This window comes from Amblyomma americanum, chromosome 8 (genome assembly GCF_052857255.1).
Source record: "Amblyomma americanum isolate KBUSLIRL-KWMA chromosome 8, ASM5285725v1, whole genome shotgun sequence".
Lineage (NCBI taxonomy): Eukaryota > Metazoa > Arthropoda > Arachnida > Ixodida > Ixodidae > Amblyomma > Amblyomma americanum.
Window position 1 is genome coordinate 93,513,222 of NC_135504.1, and position 20,837 is coordinate 93,534,058.

Here is a 20,837-nt window from a genome sequence, read left to right on the forward strand (position 1 = left end):
TGGGGAATGTAGCCAGGAGATTCCAGAAAAACGTCTCCCAGGTGGGAAGAGTAGTCTTGTGGTTTTCAAACCACGTCGGTGCAGAGTCTTCCAGAGCAAAATATACATTGTGGAGCTTGCGCTCGTCGCTCCAGCCGTTGTAGCGGGCGACCCACTCGAAGGTCTCTGGCCCATTCTTAGCGTTCTTGAACACGTCACCGTGAAAAGATGGCAATGTTTGCGGTAGTGACAAATGATCGGCGCCAGGGCCCGGGTGTCAGTGACCATGGCAGTTCGACTCAGAGGGCTAGGCTGGGCTGGCGCCGGGGACCTGTTGTCAGTGGCCATGTCAGTTGAACTCGGTGGCCGAGGCTGCGTCGTTCTTGTAGGCGGAGAAAGGGGCCCAAATTCAGGCAACTCTCCGCTGGGTCGCTGATGAACAAGTGTAAGGTCCGTAGTGATGCTGTACGGAGTGCGGTGGTCAGGACCCAGCACTGCTATACCAAACTGTAACGTGCAACGCGAAGGAGAACCTGCGGAGCAGAGACGGAAAACTGCGGCGGTCCCTAAGTGGTTCGAGCGCACGAGCGAGAGAGAACCATGCACTCGTCCGCTTCCAGTTGTACGTGGGAAAGATGTTCGACGAAGTGGCTGGAGTTGCGCACGTGCGTTGGTGTTTTGCCTGTCAGAGGCGATGGGACTCGGTGGGCCGAGAGTGCCTTAAGCGGTGAGATGGTGAAGTCGACGATAGGGCGGAGCGGAACACCAGGTTTATGAATTTTTGGCAGTCCGTAAAAGTCCGGTGCTCAGCCATTCCTGCAGATTGAACGTAATTAGAGGTGTTCTGATTCCACGCGGTGCTTGAAGGTGGACGCTAAAAATGTTAATTATGGTCTGAAGATGCGAAGTTGGATCATTTCTTAATTTTTCGCAAGCTGCGGCGTCGTGGAGTCTTTTGACTTTTTCCTCGTAATCCTGTCGGTTGAGAACAACCGTTGCACGTCCTTTGTCTCCCGGGAGGATGACGATGTTTTGGTCGCTGCGAAGGTCACTGCGAAGCGGAGAACTGACATTTCTCCTTGCGAGAAGCTCTGTGGCTGGCGGCCGGTAATCTTGGACTGAACCCCGATAGCTGTTAGCCGAACTTCTTCGCGGGCAAAAGATTCAACATGCTTGATACCGTCCTCCACAGCTGCCACTAATTCTGCGAGGGGTGGCTTTGTTGACGTGGTGGTGAACCCGTGGCCATTCGCTAAGGCACAAGTTTCGTTTGCAGACAGCGATTTCGATAATAAGTTGGTGACAAAGTTGGAGACGTCACCAGGCGGTCTAGTTGCCTTGTATTTCTCTTTTCGCACCTTCCAGAGTTTTTCTGCGTGAGTTAACTTCTGTTTTTCTGCTCTGCTGAAGTAAACACGGTGAATGCCTTCAATGAGTAGAACATGTCCGCGAGTCGATGTTCAAGTTGTCGGCGCAAGAAACGGGTCCAGCTCCCTGCGCATCAGGATGTCATAGCACTCATGTATCCTTGCGCGCACCAGTCGTTGTTCAGCCTGGGGTACAATCTTGTTGCCTTCCGGAGTGCGGACTAGGCGCTTCAATCGAAGGCTTTGTAGAACTAGTTGCATATCTCGGCAGGTCATGGTAAAATTCAGGAGAGTCTCCCCAGGCAGCACAATAGCATTGGTCGAACGTTGGGCTATCATTGGCAAAAATTGTCACGAACATCGGTCCTACACTGGCAATTACGCTGAGCGCTACCATTTTGACACATTGGCCCTACTTTAAAGCCAATTTAGGGCCAACGTACGGCCGATCAAGGGGCCAACGTAGGCCTGTCGTTCGTTCTGCGACATGGGCCAGTAAAGGTCTAAGATTGGCATCTAGCTTTAGAACATCGGAATCCAGGTTTCGAACATTTGCATCCTGCCTTCTAGCATTGGTATCCAGCCGTCGAACATTGGTATCCAGCTTTCGAACAATGACATCCAGCTTTCTGCAACATGGGCCAGTAAAGGTCTCGGACTGGCATCCAACTTTCAAACATTGGTACCCAGCTTTAGAATAATGGTATCCAGCTTTCGAACCATGTCATCTAGTTTTTGAGCAACGGCATCCAGCTTTCGAACACCGGCACATGCAAACCCGGCTGCTGGATACTGACCAGCTTTTCGATTTAGTCTTCGAAACTAGTTAGGCTGCATGGCTGGCTTCTTGCTTGGAGTGACAAAAATGTGTAGGGTAAGAGCCCTAGGATGTCCTCACAATCCAACACTCGTGTTTAGGGAAAGGCTGACCTATACAACGAAGATGCAAACCTTGCACCCTGGTTACTTTTCGCAAACATGGCACTATTCCACCTACCAGCCCGCAGGAAGGTAAGCAAGAAAAGAGCCAACCAAAAGTATTAAAAAAATATATTTAAAGCAGCTGTGAGGCGCTTAAGGTGGTGTGCCTATAGGCAGGGCTCGGGCAGGGGTAAAGACATGGAGTGGGGTGCCGGGTTTGTGGTGGGGCCCTGGGCTGAACTTGTGGTGAGGTGCTGGGCAGAACTTGCTTTGGGGTACATTTATTTTCATGTTTGCTGCGCGCCGATGATTCAGGTTAGACAACAGAGCTCGGGAATCTGCTGTAGCACAGCTAAGAGATATATAAAGTTCTTAACGAAGCCATCCTGTTGTGAACTGCTCAGTCATATCTGAAGTAATTGTTGCATTCCTCTTGCGAAAGGTATTTCCCACTGCACTCAAATTCCTTGTCGAGCTCTTGCACGATGACCTCACAATGCGTCGAGCTTGCAAAGAGAGGCAAGATGTCACGATGAACCTAAATATGGCCGTCACAGGACAAAAACAGAAATCATTAAATAACACTGAATTTTGTGAGGCACAGTAGGCGTGAAAACACTCGACACACATTTTAAAGGATAATTTGTAACTAGCGCCGCATTTTTCGTACAAAGTGAAATTTAATTTGCCTTGTCCCAAATTGCTGATTTTTAGTTAACTGCGCTGTTTCGCACCTTCAGTAAGGTATTCAATGTAAAAAAAAAACAAAGTAATGTAATATTGAAAGGAAGTAAATGTTTTATTTTGTTTTATTATCATAAATACGTATCTCTAAACTGAGAGCGCATTTTTTATTCAGGTAAAGATGCACAGGTTGTAGCATCTCCTCCATATGAACATCCATCAAAACAGCAGTTTTGAACAAAGCTTTTTTTTTTTTGATGGGGTTAAAAATAAATACGCCGGACGAAAAAAAGCTGAGAACAACTTTTTTTTAAATCCGAAAGTTTATCTTGGTCGCTTCCAATGCGTGTAATACACATTCGAAACTGACTTGAAAACCACAGAAGACACCCGTCTGACCGTCCAGAGTAATGGCTTTTTTTCATTGTGAGATAAGTTGGCAAAAACAGTTGCCTTAAATTGCGCATTTTTAATTGGACCTGCAAGTGTGTTAACCACAGAGAAAGAGCGCAGAAGTAGTATACATATCCTTACCGACTGGTCTGTAGTGGAACACAAAACAGTTCTGGTTCCTATCCTGCATAAGCTGTACATGACAAACGTATTCCTGAATGAATTGGATGAAATGTAAGAAGAATTCAAACCTGCTGTTCGAGAAAGTAGTGAATGTTTGGTGAATTCATTGTACCAAAGACGAAAAATAAAATTCTCACCATTCGGGCAGATCTGCACTGCGCACGACGCCAAGCCAGACATTTGGCAATGAGAGTAGATACATAGAAGTCGTCCTCGTGCTTTGTCTCGTTCTCTTTTCCTGCCGGAAAAAATAAAGCCGCATGTAGTCAGAGCAACACTTACTCCCAAAATCACATTGAATTCCGAACGTATCTCAAGATAAAGTATTTCTAGTACTTACAAGAAAGGTATTGCAGGCAAGGGCAGTGAACCGCGTCGGAGCTCTCATATAGGCTCCGTGCGCTGCAGTTTGGCGCGCGCGAGTGGCGCCACCTGGTTAACAGCGGCGGCGAAAGGCGTACGCAGCCAACGCAGCTCTCTGGTTCAGTTTGCAGTGAGAGAGACGAACGGTGTTTCGTCCGAAGGCGAAAACAAACATGGATAATTATGGGTGCTCAACCTACTGCTGTGTTTACCAATGTCATAAAAGCTATAAAAACACTGCAGTAAAGGTACCGAATATATTTTTAAGGCGTTCCTTGGACATCGTGCATGCTCGCTCATGCACAGAGGGTCTGCTGAAAATGAGTGCACTGTGGAATTAAATTCATGAGTGTGAACTGGGAAAGGGTTTACACTGAATGGGGTGTTTTGAACGTGGCATCATTGGTAGGAGTTGCTTTATGTCTTTACATAGAGGGAAAGAATGCGCTCAGTCAGTCACAGTAAATGGTCTACAGTGATGTTCTTGGAGCTAGCATCTGAAGTGTAAGTCTTCGTTTGCTATGCGCATCTCTGGTTCAGCGTGTCAATTTTGTTTCTATTTTTTTTTCGTGCGTGTGTGTATGCTGTGAGAGCGACGTCTTAATTCTGAGAGTACTCATGTCGTTTTTCCCATTGTTCCACCTAAGCTTTTGTGTATTTATTCGCATCATTTTATTTCCTACAGTAGTTTAAAATTTTGTATCTTTATAAGTTGCATTTCTGAGATCACAAATCCTGTTCTGGACGAATAAAAAATATAGAGAGTGGTTCAAATTTTCCTATATAAATATTCCTTGGATTACACAACATCGATAAACCCTTAATTTCTGGGATTAATATTTTGATTTTAATGGGGTTTATCGTCCCAATGCAACTCAGACTATAAGAGGAGCCATAGTATGAGGCTAGTTAATTTCGACCACCTGGGGTTCTTTAACGCGCACTGACATCGCGCAGTACGCGGGCCTCTAGCATTTCGCATCCATCAAAATGAGACCGCCGCGGCCGGGATCGAACCCGAGTCATTTGGGTCATCAGCTGGGCACCATGACCACTGAGCCCCCGCGACGGCCTTTCTAGAGTTAAGTATTTACCAAAAAGAAAATACGACCAAAATAATTTGTGTAATTGGTGCCTTCATGAAATTCCTGAAATGAAAGTCCTCTAACTGTGGAGCATAATCAGCAAAAAACCCATCGTCTTTTTGTACGCTTCTCTGAGGGGAATACACAAAGTAAAGCAGTGTCGATCCTAGAGGATGTAGAGCGCTATCATCGGATATGTGTAGTAAGTTTGCGTTTTTCGCATTTCTAGCCGACCATTCACGTAGTGGATGTCACAGTGGATGTAAATTACATAGCTGATTTCACTATCTGCGTCAATCAGACTTGTTTCTCAAACTATGAAATTACTTAATTAATCTCAATAAGCTCAACTGAGCTGCCGGATGTTGCAGTGCCGTCGGGACTGCAAAACAGTCATGGTTGCTCGGAATCGGTGATCAACCCAACCTGAAAGCAATTGAAACGAAATGTAGCAGCGGTGGCGTCAAGGCTCTCAATGCGTGGTAATCCGCAGAGAAGCAGGCGTTGACTCAGAATGGCATCGCGGTCAGTGCACGTCTGCTATGCGGCCGGACTGACGCGAACGCATCGGGCATGGAGGTAGGAGCCCATAGTATCGGATGTGGGCTTTCGCTTCCGCAGACTACGAACGGGGCCAGCTCGAGTGTGCATGCTCTTTCGTCGCGTTTGTTGTGCGGTTGGGCGCCGCCGTGTCAGGCAAGCCAAGACTCCTCCGGTCAGGAATGTGTCGTGGCGATGCATCGCGCTGCGACGAATGGCAGGGGAGACGACGGTGATGGGAAGGCGGGGCAGCAAGGAGGGGAGTCATTTTCTTTTACACAGCTTTTGTGGCCCCCCCAAAAAAGTTTCGAGCTGAAAGGTAGAGAAAAGAAAATCTTTGGGTGGGGGAGGGGGGAGCAACGAGAGGCGCAGCGCGTACTTGCGGATGGGAGAAACAGTTAGGAGAAAGTGAGTAAAAAAAAGCGCTTATGGGGGGGGGGGGGGGGAGGGGTTAGCGCGCTACCTTGAAAAGGACACGTCCGGGAGATGAGTTGGGGAGATAGGAGAATTCAAAAGAGAAAGAGGAGGGGGCCGAAGCATGTGAAAGAGGTGTGGAATTCTCCGAGAATGAGTCATAAGCAGTTTTGAAGGTAAGTGTGTGGAAAACGTGTAAGCGTCAAAGTATTCTTGCAAAGCCGCAGGAGAAGCATCATGTCTGGCGACCGAAAACTTTGAAGCGAAAAACGTGGAGCTCAAGATGCACTTCGCCAAAACGACTTCAGGCACTCGCGCATTCTGTGGGGCCGTGTGTTAGTTCAGGATGGCTTAAATGATATGAAATAACAAAAAACATAAAACAATAAATTAAATATTATGCAAGCAAATTCGCACACTTTCATAGTATTACGTACGGGACATGTGTCAAACAAGCTAGGTTAATATGCGTCTAGCACCATTTGTCAGTAGATTTATTTGCTGGTCGTCGAACAATCCTCCAACGTTTTCTTGGTGTGGAAATTTCACACAAAAAGCTAAAAAAACAAAATTGTGTTGAACGGTGGCTCGCAACTATTTCAGATCGATGCTTTTCATCAATAAAGGCAATATTCGAAAGAAAAAAAAATGCGAGCAAATAAGTAAAGACGTCTGCAAGAGCTATAGCCCTCAATGCAAATTACGCAACAAAACAATAAAATGCACAAAAAACGACATTTTGACACATTACGATGTCCAGAAAAGGAAGAAAAACCAAATAGGAAAACACAGGGGAAGGCGCGATCACAGGGAACGACGTACGGAAGAGTAGGAATCTTTTACCGCGTGTCGAAGCGGCAGCCTAATGTTTCGTGTGTGTGCAACTTATAATTGTAAATTAACGAGGCCACAGCTTCGTTTCTGGACGTTGCTAAAATTGCACGCAAAGTCGGCTTAGGGAATGCACTGGCAATAAGTTATTACGTTTGATTTAGTATCTCTATTAAGCAGACACCCACTGCGCAGTGTGGCAGTGAAATCTCTAGAGTGAAGCAAAAAAGCTGTTTTCTCATTTAAAGAAATCATGAAATGAAGGTCATTTGATATTTTTTTAGAAGGAAGCCCTCTTAGGCTGGTTTTCAGATTCTCGCGCAAGCGCGTGCAGAAACGCTTTCAAATACATAAATTCTATACAAATAGGCGGGTTATTACGCCCAGAAATCGGACAAAGGCAACAGCGTGACCTCTGTCTGTGCACTTCTCAAAAAAGTGTTTTTTTTTTATTAGCGGCGTGGCTAAGCCATTTATAGTTACACTAATAATTACAACTGGGTCATGCCAGCGCATATTTGTTAATTACCAAATTTACCAGGCCTTTTCACAGGAATTTTAGTGCTTAGTTGCAGCCGCTTCTAATTCCCAGTATTAACGATAGAACTCTACAGATGCGTATTTGTCTGTCTGGATGGTGTCGTCGTCGGCCTTAGGCCCGTTTCACATGCATGCGATTTTCGCCTGCGACACTGCGAACTCCATCGGTCTGCGACTGGGGAGGGCCGTCGGTCTAGTCGCAGACGGCTTGCGATCGAGTTCCGTCCGGTTGGTATTCAGTCGCAGCATCGGCGCGTTCGCGCAGAGACTGAACAATGGGGAGCGCCGAGACTGCGTGCGACGTGCGGTCACGTGGGAGCTGTTGCCGCGGTGGAAGCAAAACTGTTTATTTTAGTCAAAGCATTGAAATATTGCCCCAAATCTAAAAATACACTCGTCATAACATCATCAACACATTTCGTGTAGCGTTTCTGTCGCGTTTAATCATGGATTGGCTTTGCAAACATCAAGAAACCTTGACTATTCCTTTGACCGAATTCGCTGCGGAGTTGCATGGGAAAGCACTGGCCGAAAATCGCACTGCGGCATCACCGGCTTGGCCGACTGTTTTTGTTCTAGTTGCAGCATGTGAAACGGGCCTTATATGCGGAAGAGCGGTTCCTCTGTGGCGGACTATGCACACTGGACTGACCACCAGCGAAGTCGCCGTCACGCCGTTGCACAACTCAAAATCAGCGAACGAACCGAACAAAAGTCGATGGCAGCAGCACACAGTGAGTGAATGCGTTCGGAATGCTTCGGAATGCGTTTGGAAATTCTTGGGAAGCACCTTAGAACACAATTCATCAGCGGCGGAACCCGCGGCAGACGTCGCCGCGCCGCGCCTCGACGGCGTCGACACGCTCCTCGTTTAGTTTCTCCTGTGCGAGAGCTCCATCTGGCCGGCGCGATCTGCTGACAGCGTAATTTGGTTTCATTGAGTTTTTCGTCGTAACTATGCCTCTATCTCCGACTGCGCGGTCGGAAAATATTCGCTGTTTATCCAACCCCACACATATACCGCGAAAGTATTCGGTAAGAAAAAGATTAATAAAACGTCCAATTCCTGAACTCACACAAGCGCAGCCCAGGAGCTCAAACGAGTTTTAGCGCGTTCGAAAATTATAAACTATTATAAATATTAAATTAAAAAATCAATCTTCTACCCAGTATAATGGATGGTGCATGTTCGCCAACACCTGCCAGTATACTTTTAACACTGGATAAGGGATGGCAAGCTAAGGCAAATATAGCCAGGTTGCGAAAATGGCTTAGCCAATTCTGGCAAAGAGTGGGATAACTCTGGTTAACATGGCCCATGATAGCCAGGTTTCGAAAATGGCTTAGCCAATTCTGGCAAAGAATTGGAGAACTCTGGCTAACATGGCCCATCATAGCCATGATTTTCTGATGGCCCAGCCAATATCGGATCCTCATTGGCAACTATGGGCCTTCCTTCTTAGGGCCACGCTTTGCCAGTGGCTTTCTAATATTGGCCCGCTGTCATGTGCTACATGGGTTGTACGTGGCCACTGTGCGGGAGCAGGTGACAAAGCGCTTGGCCAACTGTGCTGTCCGCTGGCAGAAGTCAAGGCGTAATGATATGAGTTAGAAAACATATTCGACGGAAGTCCGTCTGGTTGGGGTCCTGAGATAGTTGAGCGAAAACTGACGCCAAAGAATATTTAAACTTTGCCCAATGTTTCGGGACCAACTCTGTTCCTTCTTCAGGGGTGACTAAAGTGTGCAAGCGCCTCGCTGGTTCGTCTCACGTACGTATGGAAGCACAACGCGCGCACGTTTTGTTGTTTCATTGTTGCCTGGTCACATTGTCCTCCAGGCCTGACGGCGACCAACGCGTTTTATAAAGCCACGTGTGTAGCCATTCTTCTGTAGGTCGGCGAAAACAGCTTCTGTAGAAGAAGCCACCGTTTTCGCCGACCTATAGAAGAATGGTTACCACGTGGCTTTATTCAACGCATTGGTGCCGCTAGGCTCGGAGGACAGGAGCACCAGCCAACAATAAAACAACGAAACGCACGCGCGTTGTGCTTCCATACGTGAGACGAACCAGCGAGGCACTTGCACGCATTCTGGGAAAAAATGAAATCTACGTGGCTGAACAATCGCTTTCGACCATAAGCCGCTTCTTACTACGACCGAAAGACCGCGTCCCCAGAGAAAAACAAACGGGTGTCGTTTACAAAATTCCATGGTCCAAGTGCCCGGCTTCATATGTCGGCGAAACAAAAAACCTCCACCAAAGAATAAGACAACACAAAAATGACATCCGGCTAATGAATTCAGAATCCAACCCCCCCGCCGACACTGCGAGTTAGGGAGTGTTGGCCGACCACGGCAGAGCCTTCGAGGAGGTGAGCGTCTTGGCAGTGGAGTCAAACCTGTTCAAGAGGCGACATGTTGATTCCTGGCACATCCGGCTCACAAAGGCGGCGATGAAGAGGACTCCAGGCACGCTCCCCTCCACGTGCGTTAGTGGACTGCGCCACGTGCTAACAAAGGGAGAAGGAAGGCTGCTGCTGCTGGCACACTTTAGTCACCGCTGAAGAAGGGAACGATTTCGTCCCGAAACCTTGGGCAAAGTTAAAATATTGGTTGGCGTCAGTTTTCTCTCAACTAACTGGTATCAGTTCCAACGAGTAGGGCAACTTTTTTTGGAAGTTGGCAGTCAAAACATATTTTGCCGTGCCTCTTCAGACCCGCTCTGACGATCATCATAATGGCTTTGATTGTAGCTGGCGCAAGCCTGTTTCACAGCTTTGTCTTGAGCGGGTTCATCTGGCTAAATGATCTTTTGACTTCCGCGTTAAAGTAATGTAGGAACAGCATTGAGATAGAAAACTCCGCTAGTTCTCTGGATTATTGCCAGAAGAATGCATAATTTTTCACTTCGCATTAGGAGTTCTGAGTCGTTGAGGTATTCGTCCGTGTGACAGTTGTGATGCACTTCCATTGGCTTTCCACCCCATCTATTTTGCCTGGCGGTACACCTACAACTTTCATCAGTGGCACAAGAGAGGGCTTCAATACACTCAAGGCTTTTTCTACTGGCAACTGCCCCACGTTTTTTAACGTTTTCAATGTTGGCGAAGCCTCTGCCATATCTGCTCGATGAGGAAAACAGGAACTTTATCCATCCCTTTCTTAACACGTCCTCGTCTTCTGGACTAAAGCCCGCTCCATCATTTCTTGCGTGTGCTTTTCGAACAAGGAGCCCACGTGAGGTTTTGGGTCTAGGTAGTCTTCTACTTTGGTCTTGATTGCGTCCACGTTTACTCTTGGAAGCACAACTTTTTTTAGAGTAGACAAACTCGCGCGATGTCTTCCGGTATCTTTGTCTGGTCAGCATTATTCGCTTCAATAGAGTTCTTCGCTCTTTGTATTTCCAGGAGTACTGGATTTAGGAATAGCAAATAAGCTTTGCTCGCGTCTTCTAAGTACATGGAGTGAAGCACTTCCGCGCCATAACCATTTTCCGTCCACCTAACCGTTTCGAAGTGCGCCTTCAGCTCCTCCCATTGGTCCAGCACTCGTTCCACTGCTGTCGCGAAAGAAAGTTATCTATTCGAACAAGCTTACACAATCTTCACAGGTACGTCTCCACTGTTCAAGAGGCTAAACTGTTTCTTATACGCTTGCTGCCGTGATGATGACCCAGCGAACAGGTTGTAAGTTTCCCTCACAAGGTATTCTAAGCTTCTTGGGAGCCCTTTTCCCACAGAGGCTGATGTCGCCAGCTGGAGCGAATGGCAGACGTATGTAATAAAATTCAGATGAAGAGCATGAGACGTGAGGTGTGTGTGGTCGCCGTTGTTTACACCTGTCACAACGCTCGCGTTGTCTGTTCTGATACCAACCAGATTTTTTAATTTCAGGCTGTGATCGTCCAGTGCACATTTTATGCTCTCAACAATGCCGCATGCATCGCATGATTCGAGCACGCAAAGTAACTGGAATATTCTTACAACTGACGACATCGCTTCTCTGTGGTAAATCACTTATTGACAAATCCTTTGTTTCCAATATGCCAGTCGATTCGTCAACAATGTTGCTTTTTTCGATGTTGCCAATATCCGATGAAAGTTCCTCTTTAGATTTCGAGTAGAGAAAATTTTTTCGCACTGAAGCGCATTTTGTCCTCCTCATCCTGCAGCTTTTAGCAGCCGCACCGTCTGGCAATGATTCAATGATGAATTCTGCCAAATAGTCGGCAGTCATAATGCTGCAATGTTAAGCATTGAACCACGCCGCCCCGTCTACGGCTGTGCTCGCTGCATCGCTTTCCGTTCTTTTCGGGAAGGCAATCTGCTTTAGTGACGAGCCCAATATATTAGCAGCATTCTGATGCTTTTTTCAATCTTTGTGCGCCTTCACGTCGTTGTATTTGGATCTAAGTTGGCACCGGCAAAACTTACATTCGGGAACATTCAATTCACTGGGTGTAGTTTTCAAGAGGAGCAAGCTGCTCAGTTTAAGCCATTCTTCTCGAAAATTTTGAGCATACTTTCGGCGCTTTTGACATGATAATCTCCCATTCCCGTTCGCAGCGAGGAAGTAAATTAACTGTGGGATAGGCTATTTGCGTGCGAAGCGCCGCACAAAATGCCGATATTCCGAGCAGACTGCTTTATTCCGCGCATAGCAGAATCAAGGGGAGGGAGGAAGCACTGAAAGAGAGCGTTCAGTTTGTAGAGCGACTGTTTGTTGGAAGATGCTGGCGCCATGGTAACCTGCGCTTTTACGGAGTGCTGAGGCGAGGTAGGGTCGCACAATTGTGACCCAGGTGCCTAGGCGCTGGCGTGTCGCCTGTCGCCGCATGGAGTCATGCATGGGATGAATTGGCCCCCCACAGCAGCCATGTGCGGAGAAGTGCAAGATGCGCATCTCCCCGCAGGCTTCTTTAAGGCGTGTCACGTAACGGCCCGCGCCAACTGACTTACATCGCGGATGAGGAGCAGGCTGCCGGCGACGCTGATAAACTTCCTTCCTCGCACATAATCCACGGGCCACTTTCTATTGCTACAACTCGATGACCGAATTTCTCAGTTCATACAGATGCACTCAAATCCACTCAAGTAACCTGAAATCCGCTAACACATAGAAACCTGCCTATTAAAGATTCAAAATCCGCTACAAATTCGGCTAGCTACTAGAGGAACATTTTTCCCGCTAGGAGGGAACAAAAGTCGGTACATTTAGCGGACAAAACGCTCAAATGGCAACACTGTCTATGTCTCTCTTTATTATTCACAATGGTAAACGAAATCTGCATTTTATGTTCGAATGTAATAGACAAGCTAGAGGGATCAAAGTCATTCCGCTTATACTTTGTATTGTGCTACATTTTGATTTCCGCAAAGCAGAACTATTTAACGCGGTCTATTTTTTTGCGCCGGATGAGTTTTTCTGGTTACACCGCTTCCTTTCTTCTTCCTATTTATATATATATCTCTCTCTTACACAGCTTTTTGGTAGTGACCACTCGACCACCGCCGCCAACCTTCCTAGAGTTCAATGACACAAACCACGCTTGCAAGACATCAGATGGCGGCACTGAAAACCAATGACAGTGCAGAGGTCGCCTCATGCACAATTGTTGGGCCTTGCACCGTTAACACATGGTGCTGCTTTAAGAGCGCTCTTTTTTACGATTAGAAGGCAACTTTAGTGATTTCTACAACATTAAGAAGTCGAAAGGCATAAGTAAAAATCAAGATCATCCTCATCGTTGCTGTGTATGCGGCAGGCTGTGAATGTGTGGTAGGCTGACCTGGAGCGGCAGGACCATTGCCGTCACTGGTAGCTGGTTTCCTGTTGCCTCTTCTCTGATCTTGAGATCCTAGGTATATGTCGGTTTCCGCAGGTTTCTTTTCGCCGCTTCCTTCTTTTTTAGGATGCATGGAGTCTTCACTTTTTCCTTGCTTACGGTCATGTTGGCCCTGCATCCTCTGCCCAAGCCGCGCAAGTGACGGCGCAGTTATGGCTCTTGATTGGGTCCATCAGACCACACAGTTTACTACTTATTTTCTCTTGGTTGAGGCAAACATCTTTGTGTCCAGCTTTGCCGCAGCCATGCGCATACTAATTTAGTCTTCTCATATTAGACCGCACGCTTTATAGGTTCTGTGCTAAAATACGTAGAATGGCACCTTGTTTTCCGTGAACGGGAAGCCCACTGTGTTTGTTCTCCCCGATTTGCTTACCTCCGGAACTTTCTGGCATTTAGCAAGAATCCATGTTTGCGTTTTTGTGTTTCTTCCACATTGATTACTAACAGCACGCATTGGCAAATGCTGTGCGACGCACGAGGTGTGCGTCTAGTACGTCTCTTATTCCCTAAGGCAGGATTTCATTTTTCGCTGGGTTTAGCGATTTTTTGGTTCTGCTTACTGATCTCGACACAGGGCGCTGTCTCCCTGTGGCGAATGCAAGAGCGCCGGTAAGCTTTCACAACATAAGCTCTTAATTCTGGAGGTTGTGTCCACCTCATCGATACACGACCGCGATCAGGTCTTTTATCTGCAAGCCCGTTGGTCGTGAGTGACCTCTGCCTTTGCTCATGGATGTGAGGGCATTTAGCCTGGTCTCTGTGCAGTTCTCCGCCGGTTCGCCCCCTCAATTCTTTTAGAAATTGTGCGCCTTGAGGCTTTTATCCAGAAGTTTGCTGCATTGTGGCAAGCTGGTTACTGTTCTGGTCTTCCGAATAAGTGATAGAAACAACTTGCATTGCGCTTGGGTCGCAACCAGTGACGCATCCAGTTCCGTTAGGTCAAACGTAAAAGACGGTACCTCGGATGTGGTCGTATTGAAGCTAGACTTAGCGGCTACCGAGGTGGTCAGGTTCTTTAGGCTTGCAGCATACTATCACCTTATTTTGCCGCACAATTAGTTGTTAGTAAAAAGAATCATACTAAGAGCTGAAACAGACACGGTCGAAACGGACGCTGTTCTTCATCCCCAAGTCGAACCCACCACACTTCATGTGCAGTGGGTCCACCCAGCTCTGAAGACAAAGAGGATGCGGCACCTCAAGGCGGTGGCTATGTCACTGAACTTTGGAGTGTTCTATGCTGCATGGACGCGGCGATACATAGTCGATTGCTTCTCTACTAATCTCTTCATGTTTATATATGCATATTCGTAACCTTTCTCTGCATTAAAGAAATAAACACCGCCAGAAAATCAGTGTTCGTTGCAGAACCAGTTTGTATCTGCTGCCCGCACGGGTTTAAGCACTGCTTCCCATATGTGCAGCACGGAACTTGAATATAATTCCTCAAAAGCTTCACCCCTCATTGATGGGATTAATAAAGCAACAAAGTGGTATCACATTTCTCCCTCCTCATTTCAGCATTGGTGAGTAGTCTGGACTAAGAAAGACAATGATTTCAGATGCGCCTAGGCTACATATGAGACTCATCAAACTTGGTGACAAAACTCATACAGGGGGTCGTACAGAGTCGTCTGCCTCAGGAATCATGTATCGACTCTATGTGCCTTCTGTGAGGCTCAGACTACCTTTCTCCGTGGTTGTTCAATGTCGTCGACTCACATAAACTTGGAGAGCCGAATTGAGGTTGCTGTGAAGAAGGAGGTCTCAGCTCTAGCTGAATTAGACGTTGCAAAGGCGTACGACAGTGTTGAGCAGTGTATTACTTCATACAATACGTGACCTCAGACCTACTTTCTACCTCTTTGTATGGATCAGAAAGTTTTTGAACGATAGACGTTTCTTTTGCATGGATAGTCTGTACAATTCCAGACCATATGCTCAGTGGAGGGGTGCGCCTCAGGTTCGGTGCTCTCGCCGTTACTGTTTAAATATACTTATGCGAGATATTCCTGAACACCCGGCTGTCAAGGTCTATGTGTATGCGGATAACATTGCATTCTTAGCTTCTTCGAAGGATGTCCATAATTTGTATCTGGAGTTGCAAGAATACTTCAACGCTCTGGAAGTCTGGCTGACCGCGTATGGTTGGTTGTATATGTTAATCAAAGCGCCCTCTTAGATTTACCGCCGGCATCCTCTCTTTACATCTCCTTCCTTTCATACAAATTGTTACCATAAAATACCTGGGTATTACCTACGATTCGTAATTATAGTGGCGGCTACAAACTCGAAGAAACGTGCTTTAAGGTGAGCGCGCCCTTGGCAGGTTGGTATGAATCAGCCACAAAAATTTGGCATGCGCTGTGACAGTTCGTTATTTCTTTATAATTCATGTGTAAGACCACTGATTTAATTTCGCTGCGTTCTTTTTTATGGTTGTCCAGGGTGCAAGGTTCAACCTTTGATTCTTTTAGAGAGGTGCGATGCGTTTTTGCCCTAGACTACCAAAAACTATGCAAATGTTGTGGTGCTCTTGGAGCCGCGAATATCAGATTCAAACTCACGGTTTCAGCTTCTCAGTGTGCGAACATTCTTTAGAGCCTTACAGCCTACTCTAGGAGTGGCTAGCGCGTCTCGCATAGCCTGAGTCGCTTTGGAACGTTAAACCCCCATAAATCAAGGAGCGGCTAGCACCGCGTTTACGACATACTCGACTCAGTTCTCCAGTATTATTCGCCCTACGTATAAGCTCCCTTAAATCATGTTCCCAAATTCTCTGCTATGAAAACTCGCAGTCACAATCAGCTCTTGGCGCACACGTTTTTCAACATTTGGAATTCCCTTGGAGTGCGCACCCTTGTAGTTCACGGCAATGCAGGGTACTATGACTCTCTTGCGGTGCAATATTCTACGACTAAACCTTCATTTGCTCCGAACACGGTTCTCTCTGCTGCACTTCATGAAGCACGTGGTGGAACCGAAACACTTGATCATCCGCTCCTCTCCTGTCGGCGGTTTTCTCCTCTGTGAAAAGCTTGTCTGATGATTCGCCCCGCTCGATTTGGGCTTCCTCTTTCTAATCTGGCTCTTTCCTTTGGGGCAAGCGCCGGGGGTTGTGTCCTAAAACCAGTGTGCAATTCTCTGCATAAGTTCACCATTGCGCTAGGGATGCTTTCCATTGAAAATTAAAGGATGACTAAGCTCCTTTCTAAGAGCCTTGATTTCGCAGCTTATAAAATTCTTATTAAAGGTGTCGCTGCAGACCTTCAACCTATCTTTGATGTAATGCAACTCAGTCGTCACCTTACGTTTGAAATATTCTAAAGCCATGGCACAAGAACGGTAGAGAAGCCTCTGGGTAAACGTTCAAGCTTTGCAGCAATGGGCAACAAATTACGAGTATGTACTGAACGAAAAGGGGCTTAATGGCACACCTGCAAAATTTCGAGGAACTGAGCTACTTACTTTCCGTTCTGGCACTGCTGCAAACTACAGCATATCAAGCAGTTCTATTCATTTTAAAGGCGACTAGAGAAAGCTTTCGATCTCCGATTGGACAGCGATTGTGGCCCGGCGCCAGAAAGAAACCTTTTCTAGCCAGGCAGTAGTGTTTTTTTGCTATGTAGTACAACTGAACTCTGGGATGAGTGATGACGTGCAGACGTTTTACAGTGCAACAACAAAAAAAAAACGTACTAAATCAGCAACGAGCTTTCTATTTCCGTAGTGCTGCAAACCTCTTAAACACACACCAAACCTACTAAAAGCTCTCAAACAAAGTTCGTACTCAATATTAGAGCGCAGCTCTTCGATGCCAGTTCCTGGCTTCCGCGTTACAGCCGCGGTAATCGTCAGCGTAGTCGGCGTAACCGGCTCTCCAAGTAGCAAAGCGAGACGCCACCTAGACAATAACAGCCAATGCAAAATCCCGGATGTTGGCTAGCAGAATAAGACGCATTTTCACAATACCGACTTTTTTTTTGTGGCCTTCACCACATCTTCAATTTTTGACGCGGAGCTTTTCAAACCAAGCTGCAATGTTATGCTGAAGTAAATGATTACTTTCTTGGTTTTGGTTTGGTTTATGGGAGTTTAACGTCCCAAAGCGCCTGAGTCTATGAGCGAAGCCGCAGTGAAGGGCTCCGGAAGTTTCGACCTCCTGGGGTTCTTAACGTACAGTGACATCACGCGTTACACGGGTCTCCGTCAAAATTCGACTACACTGGCAATTGCCTGGTTTTAGCGGAGCAGATCACATTTTTGGAGCACTGCCTACATAAGTGAAATGAGCGGCGAGATTAAGACTGGCAATACAAAAATAAAAACAAGCTTACATATAGGTATCAAGGTCTCGTTACGTATCCCCTCCTGTCCAATGAGGTGAGTCGCAAATGTTTATCGCAGCCAACTTGACGAAGATCTGCCTATGTATGAACTTTGAACAGAGGAAGAACCACAGTTTTCTTCTAGTATTCGGTTAATGCCTTGCCATGTTTTTGGTGTTTAGGAAAGAGCTTGTTTTTTAGCCCCCCCAAAAAACGCTTTTTGAGGTTCAGAAAGTCACACAACTAAACACGCTTTCGAACTGTAGAAACGCCTGTGTTAGAATTACAGAGTAGCACAAGAAGTCTCCATAGTAAAGGCTCACGTAGCCCTCCTATCAGTGTGGTGTTTTAGCAACTGTGGCGTCGCCTGTACTGTTATCTGGTGACGCCATTGACTGGTATTCTGTACTAAATCCACGAGCATAGCTTTTGGCAAATTAAAGGGTAGCTCATCCAGGCTAAGCGCCCGTAAACGCCCCAATCAGAATAAAATTTTATCCTAACAGCGTCTGTCTTTACAGAACATTCATGTGCCTTTCCACAACACGCTTCCTTGGTGGTGTTTATTTTAGATTCCAGGTGTTTTTGAACGACGTTGGCTGTGCGCGCGTGGTTTGACTCCATGATTTCTCGGGAAAACATAAAATGAAAAGCCAGTTTGTTTCAGGGCAGTCAGGTGGCCTACAAACGTGTTACAATGACGGATATTAGGATATACGAGGTGTACGTGTTCCAGAAGAAACCGAAGTTTTGATACATCTTTATTACTTACTGTACAACATCTTAGGCATTATCCTTCCGATAGTAGTTCCCTCTACTAGCAACACACTGTTAGCATTGTTTCATCCGATATTTGGAACGACTCCTGAAACGCAGTTTCTGGGATGGCTCGCACGCCTCTAGTCATGTTGTCCTGAATCGCCTCTATGGTTTGGAAATGACATCGTTTCAGGGTTGTTTGTGGACTTTGTGAAACAGAAATAAGTGCGCCGAGCCTAGTTCCTGAAAACACTGTAGAAGGGCCAGAACGGGAGTGTGTGATGTTTAGGTAGATAGCAACGAACAAGGAGCGGCGCGTGAGCCCGCGCATTATCATGATGCAACATAAAATCTGGTTTTCCAGCAATTCAAGCCTCCTCCTCAATAAACGCTCTAGAATTTCCTGGTTGAGTTCATTGGTTACTACCTGTCTACTTGGTGAAATTATTGATGACAATGACTTTATAGTTAAAAAAACAACCAAATTCACCTCGATCTTTGGCTCCACACATAAGCCCATTTCTTAGGAGAGGATACCCTTTGCCAACCCATTGTGGTTACTGCACCTTCGTCTCGATATCGTAGCCGTAAACCCATGTCCCATCGCCTGCAATTATCTTCTTAAGAAAATTTACATAGCCATTGGAAGTCGCAAGCAGTTCTTGGCTGATTTAAATACCGGTCTGTTTCTGATCGTCAGTCAGCAAACGAGGCACGAATTTTGCATTGACACGACGCAGCTCTCGTTTTTCATTTAACACTCTTAAAAGCGTAATCCTACGCTCATGCTCACATCGTCAGTGTCACCGCTCCGCGCACTTTTTCGTGCGCTCCCAGACACCCTTAGAACTTGTGGGGGTAGCGGCCTCGGTCACAGAGGAGATGCCCTCGACTCGGCGCGGCAAACTCAGCCGGGGACCAGCTACCAAGTGACAAGGGGCTGCTCGTTTGGCTCCCAGCTTTCGCCGGTCGCAAGCCAGAGAATGGGTCGGAGCCAAAGGTTCACAAAACAAAACAGTTTATACAGCTAAGAGACGATACAGAGAAATTTATAATCACTCGTACGAGCACATACAAAGTGAGTAACAAGTACAATGCAACTCATGCAAAGTCACAATAGTGAGAGATACAATTGAACAAAATCTTTGTACCTAAAGTGCATTATCACAGGGAGAGACAAATAACACAATTTGTTCACCGGCCACTGCGACAGTCCGACGACTTCAGGAGCACGACGGGCCGATCCGCAGACTGGCGCACGTTGTCTCCCTGGACCAGGCTGGGCGAGTGGTGTTCTCCCGGAAGTCGAGCGGGCGCGCTTCTCGGAAGCTTGAACGGCGGCCCGGGCTAACAGACAGCGGTTACAGCCCCTCATTTATAGGCGCGGACCGCGTCTGTTTGTTCTTCGCGCCAAGGCAGGCGCACACATACACGCAGCTTTAGCCGCACAAACTCCTCCTTCTTGCGCCGGGCGCGCGACCCCATTGGTCGAGCGCGGAAACCACCTTCTAGAACAATCTAGGTCATTCGCGGCACGCTGAGTCATCGGCGCCGGAGCGAAGTGGGGGGGAGGGTATCAATTGGTGCGCACAAAGTTACCCCCCTTCCGTCGACAACAAGCAAGAACTTCTCCAACATTCGAGAAGAATCGACGCCGTGCGCGGCCATGCCCCCAGTGGCGCCGCGCCGGCGAGCTGAGTGGAAGGTTACAACCCCCGCTGTTTTTTTGTTTTACTTTACCGCGCGCGGGCGCGATTGCTTAGGCGCAGCGCCGGTTTGTTCGGTTTGTTTAGAACATGCGCCGAATTTTGCGACAGTCAGCATCTTCTCGAAAATTTAAACGACTTACACGAATCACAACACGAACATTCTTGACGTGGTCATCACGTGTTGATGTGAAAGGCCGACCAGGGTTGGGGTCGTCACCGACCGACATATTTGCGTGTTTAAACCGCTTAAGCCACTCATAGCACTGCGTGCGACTCATACAGACATCCCCGTACGCTTTCCTAAGCATTTGAGATGCCTCTGTGAAAGTTTTTCAATATTTTTAGGAAAATTTCACAAACGTGTTTTTCTTCCAAATTCTTTCATTATAACTTTGCCACTATTCTGACCGAACGCTTTTGCATGAGCTAACTTCGATGGTTGTAGATCGCCAGCGGTCAGAACCAAACGCGGTAAATAGCACTTCGTCGGCTTAGCCTGCTGCTACGTGCGCTCACTAGCAGCACCGCGCTCCCTCGGCCTGTTGGTGCGCTATTTCCAAAGTTTGGTTTCTTTTTAATCACGCTGTCATGTCTTACAAATGGTGCGCTTCTGACAAAAAGATGAATGTCGCACTCCTTTTTCACAGAATTCAATTTTTAAACATACAACAAATGCGGCGATGCACGTGCAAATGATTTGTTTTATTTCCACTTTCGTGCAGTAGAAAATTCTGTAATGCCTGCTCTTTCTTGTAGGCTTTTGTCGTCTTCACTGTTTGCCATTATGAATCGTTACCAAATCGTCCAATTAACTGCACTGCTGACGTTGTGGTTTCTGAGCTGCAACTGCCAAGGTAAGTAGCTTTTTGCAGCGCTTTCGGAAAACTCTT

At 46.8% G+C, this 20,837-nt stretch overlaps 1 protein-coding gene across 1 annotated transcript in view; it reads left to right on the forward strand.

Annotated features, from left to right (window-relative positions):
- Positions 1 to 20,837, forward strand: part of LOC144102621 (uncharacterized) — a 73,569-nt gene that overhangs the window by 4,368 nt on the left and 48,364 nt on the right. Inside the window, exon 2 of the mRNA XM_077635841.1 lies at positions 20,704 to 20,801. Within this exon, the coding sequence (XP_077491967.1) occupies positions 20,732 to 20,801 (70 nt within the window). The 5' untranslated portion in view covers positions 20,704 to 20,731. The remainder of the gene's footprint in view (positions 1 to 20,703; positions 20,802 to 20,837) is intronic.